This window comes from Oryzias melastigma, linkage group LG17 (genome assembly GCF_002922805.2).
Source record: "Oryzias melastigma strain HK-1 linkage group LG17, ASM292280v2, whole genome shotgun sequence".
Classification (NCBI taxonomy): domain Eukaryota; kingdom Metazoa; phylum Chordata; class Actinopteri; order Beloniformes; family Adrianichthyidae; genus Oryzias; species Oryzias melastigma.
In genome coordinates this window covers 26,109,109-26,117,634 of record NC_050528.1, presented here as the reverse complement: position 1 = coordinate 26,117,634, position 8,526 = coordinate 26,109,109, and the positions used below count along the sequence as shown (strand labels likewise).

The window sequence follows — 8,526 nt, the reverse complement described above, 5'->3', positions numbered from 1 at the left end:
AAAAAAAAAAAAAAAAAGAGAGAAAAAAATATGTTTCTCTAAAACTTAAAGTTAAAAACAATCTGGTTACAAACTGGTCTGCACCAGTTACTGGACCATGTTAGTAACCAGAAAATGCTTTTTTGCTTCTTTTTTACAGAAAAAAAAATGTTTTCAATTACTATCTGGTGCGCACCAGTTACTTTCTGTTGAGCGCCACTTAGTATCTGGTGCACACCAGATAGTAACCCGAAATATTTTTTTCTTTTTTCTCATTTTAGAAAAAAATGTTTTCAGTTACTATCTGGTGCAGACCAGTTACAATCTGGTGAGCGCTAACTAGTATCTGGTGCGCATAAAATAGTATCTTGTGCTCACCAGTTACTATCTGGTGGGCACCAGTTAGTAACCAGGAATATATTTTTATGTTCTTTATTAAAAAAAAAGTTTTCAGTTATTATTTGGTGCGCACTAGTTAATATCTGGTGAGTACCAGTTAGTATCTGGTGTGCACCAGTTAGTGAGAATTTTTTTTGCTTCAATTTTTAGAAAAAAATATATTTTTTACTTTAACTTTTTCTCACTTCATGCCTATTAGGGATTTGTACAATTTACGAAAAACGTGTAATTTAAAAAAAATGTACGTATGGATATGTGTATTTTTTTAAAGATCACTCTGGTCCTGTTTTGATCCATTGTAAACACATTCCCATAGTTGTTTAATTATAATTCTGGTGTTTTTAGCCAAAATCCTAAAATCTTTGTTGTTACAGGACATTGTTTCTGCAGAACACCAGGAGTTCATTAGAAATTTGTCTCTGAGTTGTGTAGCAACCCCGCCCCCACTTCCCATCACCCATCACATCTGTTTACGTGGTCTCCTGCTAGCTTACAGCTCCTCTCACCCCCAACCAAACCTCACCGCCGCAGCAAAAATGGTAATTTGGAGCCGTCCATACAGTTTTGAGCCAGCTCAGACTAGGAAAGATGTTCATGGATCTATATGTCTGCAAGTGGATGCATCAGAATGGAGCAGAGCAGGTACTTTAAGGCTCACCCAGTATGTTTTCTGCGTAACAAATGCAATATTTTATATGGCATTTGTTTGTTTGCTCCAGACTCACAATGATTTGAAAAAAGAAATACTCAGAAATGCATTTTTAGATTTAATTTTCTTCATATACAGCCAGTTGCAAAAAAAAGTATGTGAACCCTTTGGGAGTACCTTAATCTTTGTACAAAATGAAAACATGATGTGTGTGTGTTTTTAAAATATTGCCTGCTTAGATCGAACCAAAATATGTTTTCAATGTTTTTATTGAACACAATTGTGTCTCCAGTTTCTGCATAAAATCAAGCAATTCCAAAGGGTTCACATATTTTTTCCCTGCAGTTGGATGTCCTCCATCACAAGAAAAATTCCACAAAAAACATGTTAAAAACACCAAAAACACGAATTTCATCAGAGTGGGTCTATAGCTTGTCAGGAGAAAGCACATTTGTGTAAAACACAGATTGAGTTAACAAGAATCTAAAAGTTTCAGAGAAAAAATAGAAAAATACTTTCATTTCAAAAATGGTTCATGATGAAGTGACAGGCATTTTAAAGGTTAAAATTATTTCAAAAGCAGATTTAGGATCACTTTAGCTGCAGCAGAAGATTCAATGCTTCATTTCCTGCAGGTCTGCAGAGGGCCCGGATGAGACGTGAGCATGGTGGCGCTGTTGAAGCCAATGACTTTGTGATGACAGCAAAGGTGTTCAGAAAACAGCAGGTATGTTTTGTCATCTGGCCTCCCTGACGTTAACCTTTCATCTGCTGCTATCTGTCCTCCTGTTTACCTTTCGGAGAAATTCTTTGTGTTTGAAACCAAATGTTTACTTGGAGTCCGGTGTGGGGGACGCTTCCTGTCCCCAGCTCACCGTGACGAGGAGGTGCTGTTTGCAGGGTCATTAGATGAAGCTTTACCCTTTAAAGGTCTGGACATATTTAGGAAAAAAAAAAAGTAAAAATGCACCAAAGGTAAAATTGTGTTTAAAATTAAAGGGTTTCATGCTGAAACGACTGCAGAGATGATGTATAAATCTGGTTGTGATTATTCAGGAGTTTTCAGCCGTCTCTTCGTTCCACCTCAGCAAGCAGAGGAGGACTCGGACCATCAAGGAAGATGTTTTTTGTGGCTGGAGTCAGAAATGCGGGGGAATCAGGAAGAGGAAACGAAAGGAGGTAACAGGGTGTCTCCTTCTCAGACCCAGAGATATGTGCTTAGAATGCGGTGAGGTAAATGAGCCATCGGATCTCCCCGCTGGTTTCGCTCAATTTGCACCATTCCTTCTCATCTCCTGTCATCAGGTCAATCTACCAGAAGTTTCGCGAGGTAGATATATTGGACAAGAAGAAGACGGTGACGGCTCTGCAGGCCGGAGAAGATCGAGCCATCCTCTTGGGGCTTGGAATGATCCTGTCTTCGTTCATGATGTATTTTGTCCTGGGTATCACCATTCTGCGCTCTTACGCTGAAAGGTATGCATGCCACGGTGCAAGTTTTCAAACTGCTGCACAGCTTGGGAAAATTGTTAGATAAATATACATTTGTTGGGTAGAATCTCTTGAAACATTTAGCACATTTAGCAGAATGTCTTGAAGTTGACCTTAGATTGTCAAACTCTTTCATTCTTGCTTAAAATATTGAAGTCTTGTTTTCTTTGCATCATTACTCCAGTTCATTGAGGTTTGCCTGGTTGTTAATCACATCTCTTTTCTAAAAGCATTAACAATTTAAGATAACTCTGTAATAAAAGACATGTTTAGGTAACCGTGCACCACAACTAATAAGCAAGGCCCCTTTTATTGTCAGGAGAGATTTTTGCAGGAGCTATATTTAGTTTTGCAGCCAAAAAAACATTGTTTTGTAAGACTTATAAGGTAATTCTTAAGTATTTGTGAATGCAATTGTAGGGCAAATTTGCTGCAACTTCCACTCTTGGATTGGTGTCAGACCGTTCTATCAAAAAACGAATGTTTATGTGAATGGACATGTTTTATTTGATTATTCTGGATAAAGTCTCACTCCGATCATATTTTGATCTATTTTAAAAGTGTTCCCAGTGGTCTTTTAATTACAATTATGCCGTTTTTAGCCAAAATTCAAAGACCTGTGTTGTTTTCTACGACATACTTTCTGCAGAGTGGCAGTAGTTCATTAGAAATTTGCTTCTGAGTTGTGGGTGGGACTGTTGGTCCAGAATAAGCCTTCATCCATTTCCAATGACCCATCTGTTTATGGCTTCTCCTGCTAGCTTAAATACCCTCACACCTCTACCAATTGTAGTTTCTATGTCACAACTACATGCATTTTTTTCTTCTGCTCCCGATTTGAATAAAGAATTACTCAGAAATTGAATTTTAAGATTCATTTTCTTTGTATATGTCCTCAATCATCAGAAAAAGGCCACAAGAACATGTTAAAACACCAAAAACACCTTATTCATCAGAGTAGGTCTTCAAGAACCAGTTGAAGTCTACTTGGTGTCCTGTTTTTTTTTTTATTTCTTAATTGGTTTGGTTGTTGTTTTTTTCTGTTGCTCTAAAATAAACAATGACACTTTGGAAATGTTTGTGGCCTTTTTAGACAAAAGTTATTTCTAGTTATCATTTAGACCAAGGGTATGCAAACTTTATGATTTGTGGGTCACACAGGGTTCTAAATTTTGACAGGAGGGCCGAACCAGGAGCAGCTATCTGCCGTGTTAAGGCAATGGACCTTACAAGACAACAAAATAACATGGAATTTGGGGCAAAACATGCTAATTTTGACTGAAAGTTAATATATGTTAAAACAGAACATTTTGGTGTTTTTATCTTAAAATTTTGATTTTTAATTGGTACTATTGGTACTAAAATCAATTTAGTACCAATGGTATCAATGGGTTGATGTCCCTCAGAGGAAAAAAAACAAACCTAAAGAAATGCTGCATTCATGTCCTGATGGAGTGATTGGAAAAATGCCTTTCTAAGAAAACACACATAAACTTCAGAAAAAACAGCAAGTCATTGGGTCATTGTTTCAATATTGCACCATCTATGGGGAGACACCTGAAATACAGGGAAACTAAAACAATAATTAGGATTCAATATAATTTATTCTAGTGTGACGCATATGGCCCCTGAAGCCGTAGTTTGCCCATCCCCGAATTATACCCATAAAAGTCCAATCTACATTTCAACACCAAAAACACTGATTGGATAGCGACGGTTTTACTAAATTTGACCTTTGTTTCAATGTCATTGCAGTGTGTGGACAGAGGAGGGGGTGTGTGTGGTACTCAATTCAACGGTCACTGCAGACATGAACTGTTCCTACAACTGCGGGTCAGACTGCTGGAGGGTGTCCAAATACCCCTGCCTGCAGGTCTACGTGAGCGTCAACAACACGGGCCGGGTCTGTCGTTTATCTCACAACGAGGAAACCCAGGATGCCAGCTCTGAAGTGAGTGGCCGCGCCAGAGCGAAAACACAGAGGCGCACTGAAGCGTTTCAAATGTTGACTGCAGAGCGTTCGACTGTTGTGGAAAGAAATGTCGCCAAAATTGGCCTCAAAAAAGCACTAGCGTTTGCTCGGTCTGACCTTTACTCTTCGTCTCCTTGCAGTGTGTCTATGTGCCGCGCTGCCAGAAGGACAGCATGGCCATGCAGGCCATAAAGGACATGATCATGAACGTTTCCCTTCACCTGAAGGTGAACAAGCAGGTCCCCTGTTACTACGACCCCAGCGAGGGGCAGGACACCGTCCTCCTGACCCGAATCTACAACCACAGCGTGGTCCTCCGCTCACTGCTCTGGCCTTCCTGCATGCTCCTCGGGGGGGCCCTCATCATTTTGATGGTCAAGCTCACGCAATACCTCTCCAGACTTTGTGAGGAGATAGGAAAGATCAAGAGGTAAAATATGTCCAGCAGCAGCTGCAATAGCCGGCCTTGTACCGACGACGTGGAAGATGAAAGGGATTGTTCCAACCAAAGCAACCTGACCTCTGGCAAACTTTTTCCCTTGACTGAGACACTTGAACAGCTGACGACCAACGTGCCGTCAGTATGTCTTTGTTAATCAAAGTGAAGTGAACGCTCCAAGGCCAAAAGAGTCAGACCTGTAACTGACTGATACAGAGAGGTCATAGCATACAGAGTTAAAGGCGTCTAAAGAGTTTGAGGACACAAATGTTCGACAAACTTTATGCCAAACAAAATCTGTGATGCAACAGGAATTCTGAAAAAGTTGGATTACTACAGGTCTTAAAAAAACTGGAAAGGGAGCTTGTTTCCTCAGCCATTTCAAAGGCATCTGAACATCGAGGTTCTGAGTTTCTGGAGTTTAGGTGTTGGAACTAATTTGGTCTTATTTTAGTCTTTATTTCATTCATTCATTTCTAGAGCACCTGTCACCACCAGCCAAGGACGCCCAAAGTCCTGTACACAAGGAAAGCAGAATGCATTATATAATCATAAAAAGCATAAAAAACATAAAAAAATCCAGATAATTAAAAAGGCAGCTAGGCAGATACTGCTATAACTAAGTCTGTTGGGTTTCCAGCGGCTTGACTGTCTAGTTTGCCTCTAACATTATTTATTTATCTATATTTTTTGTTTGTTTGTTTCTTGAAGGATGCTCCAAATGATCTGGAAAGATCTTGACTGTAGTCAAATCTGTGGCCGATTCAGCACAGCAGCCAAACTTGTAACTTTAAAAACGTTGCTATAGAAGCTGATATGCTGAAAATACATATAGCCTTCCATTAGAGACACTCCAATCCTCATTTGATCAATTGGAAAAGTGTTTCCAGCGATGTTTTAATCTTAATGATGCTGTTTTAGACAAAATGGAAAAACTTGTGTTATTTTCTAGGACATAGTTTTTGCAGAGCGGCAGTACTTCTTTGCAAAGTTGCCTCTTTAGTTGTGGGCGGGACCATTGACACGGAGCAACCCAGACCCCCCCTTCCCATCACTTATAACTGAGAGTTCTCTGTTTACACACTAGTTTAAAGCCCTGCAAAAAACCCAACCTAACATTACCAGAGCAATAAAAATAGAAAATTGGAGCTTTTAAACTCTTTCTAGTCGTCTACAGGCAAATGCGTCTCAAAGGGGTGTATTTTCATGACACAAATAAGCTCTTTTTCATATTTGCTCCTGATTCACAACAATGTTAATAAAAAAACACCCAGAAATCCCATCTTAGTTTTCTTAATATATGTCCCCCATCATCAGAAAAATGCTACAAGAACACGTAAAAACACCACAAGCTCAATATTAATCAGAATATGTCTTTAAATAAACACAGTCTGAAAGAAAACACTATCATATTGTTTAAGATTTAGGGTTTATATTTTCTACAACATGCAAGCTACCCAAAGTGTGTGCACCCCCACCATGACAACTACAGCCAAAGACACCCTTATTAGTCTTACTCCTCTCTAGTCTGGAGGACAGTCTCAGGACACTGAGTCTGTGATTACCAAAACAAGAAAATCACGTCTAGACTTGTTTGACCATTCGCCACTTTGAAACTGTTCATTTTGATGGACTTTTGGTCCATAGAACACAACACGTTCAAATTTCTTTTGACAGAAATTTATTTGGCATTAGCAAATAGTGCCATGGATTGTGTATTTGTGGCAGTGGCTTCTGAAAGTATCTCTAAAACCCTTTTCTCATAGTATAGACTTTCATGTGAAGCCTAAAGACTATAGCCATCCAATGCGGGTTCATGGTCTTGTCTTTTTTGCAGAGATCTTTAAATTTCCTGAATCTTCTGATTACAGTCTGTCCCCTTTTAGAGAATTATTTCACACCTGAAATAATTTCAGACCTGACATGAAAGAAATAGAAAATAAATTAGTTCACTAATGTCAGGTCTGTGTCTGTGCCCCAGTCCCAGCTAGATTGAAAACTGTAGCAAACATTTGGTTTTAAAAGAACTTATGTAGTGGATGAAAGTGCAAGAATTTGCTGTTTTAAGACTGATTTGATGTTTTGTGATTGAGTTTAAATGAAAAATGTAAAAAAAAACTTACCAGCTTTTACAAATTTCAGGCTTCACTTCCCATGGCGTGGGTCCTTAAGCAAACCCTTCACGCTACTAACTATGTAGTTACAAGGGAACCTAAGTCTGGGTGTCCCTGTGCCGGTCCCCAGCCTGGATAACAACATTATTAGGACACAATAAGAACTTTAGGTAATAATGTTGAAAATGTTGCTTCAAATCATTGATTTTTTTAATACACAGTCCTACTGGAAGAAAATTAATGTATATTTTTTTCAAACCAAGACTATCTTGAATAAATAACCTCTAATACAAACGGCACACCGCTGCCAGCTTAAAGTGTCACAGAGAATTGTAAAGCAAAAGTAGAACTAATAGTTACTCATGATGAGGTACACAATAAATATTGTAAACTTGAACATCTATGGTTGATTGAGTTCTCATATGCTGCTTTGCGCTCTATATGTCCTTGGCTCAACCATCAAACCTCCACCACCTGATCTTTGGTATGGATTGTTTCTAGCAAACTTTAGCCAAAAAATGCTAGATTTTTCTAACTTTCAATGAAGTATTACTGATTATTCTATCATCAGCTGTATTTGAAAGGTTACACCGGATTACCTATGAAATCACCTGTAACCAGAAAAATATGTTTTTTGATTAATAAAAAAAGAACACTTTTTTTCCAAGTATTAATTCATATGTGAAACATCAATAAAGCTATGAAAAAACAATCTCTTCATCTATGTGAGCATTAAAAAAAACATGCCGTTTTTTTTCTCACAATTGAGATTGATTTTTTAAATATTCTGTATCTTGATTATGGTTGTAGTCTTGATTAATTATTTTTTATAATCAAAAGATTGCCAAATTTGATGTTTTTTGTTATTGCAGTCTGACATAACACTTACTGTCCATTATACTCACATTTTTAAGAATTCTAAGAATATATTAATAATAATAATATATTATATTTAGGAATAACAAATGCTTGAGGGAGGAAGTAGAAAAATAGTTTAAATAGATAACAATGAATTGTTTCTTGGACTGGAAAATGCAACATACTGCACAGTGGTTAACACTATGGTGGACACATTTGGGCCAGCGACCGAAGAGATCTTCAGTCGCATGGTTTTGTTTACAAGCTTTGTTTTGAAACACCCCAAGAAGACCCTGGTTCAAATCTGGGACCTTTAAGTATACCTGTTCTCCTTGTCCATGAGCGGGTTTCGTCCAGGTACTCCAATTCCCTCCAACATTCAAAAAACATGCTGCATAGGTTGATTGATGAATCTTAATTGGTGCTTGGTGTGAATTTGTGTGCGTGTATGGCCCTGTGACAGAGTGTAGACCAGTTCAGGGTGCACCTTGCCTTAGCTCAACAGAAGCTGGTTGGCTCCAGCATCTCAGTGACCCCGACCAAAACCAACACAATCAAATCACGGACCTTTCATGCCAGATCAGGAATTGGGGACGACCAACACCAGTGGTTTTGATGGGAATTG

General features: G+C 38.5%; 1 protein-coding gene across 2 annotated transcripts in view; it reads left to right on the top strand.

Annotated features, from left to right (window-relative positions):
- The window catches only part of LOC112147413 (calcium-activated potassium channel subunit beta-2), an 11,200-nt gene extending 3,451 nt beyond the window's left edge, over positions 1-7,749 (top strand). Inside the window, exons 2-6 of one of the 2 annotated variants that reach the window (XM_024273778.2) lie at positions 1,663-1,754; positions 2,116-2,206; positions 2,333-2,503; positions 4,274-4,469; positions 4,631-7,749. In XM_024273778.2, coding sequence (XP_024129546.1) covers positions 2,148-2,206; positions 2,333-2,503; positions 4,274-4,469; positions 4,631-4,924 — 720 coding nt within the window. In that variant the 5' untranslated portion in view covers positions 1,663-1,754; positions 2,116-2,147 and the 3' untranslated portion in view covers positions 4,925-7,749. Of the gene's footprint in view, positions 1-1,662; positions 1,755-2,083; positions 2,207-2,332; positions 2,504-4,273; positions 4,470-4,630 lie in introns of both variants that reach the window. The other variant, XM_024273776.2, reaches the window with a different exon arrangement.
- Positions 7,750-8,526: the final 777 nt, after the last annotated feature.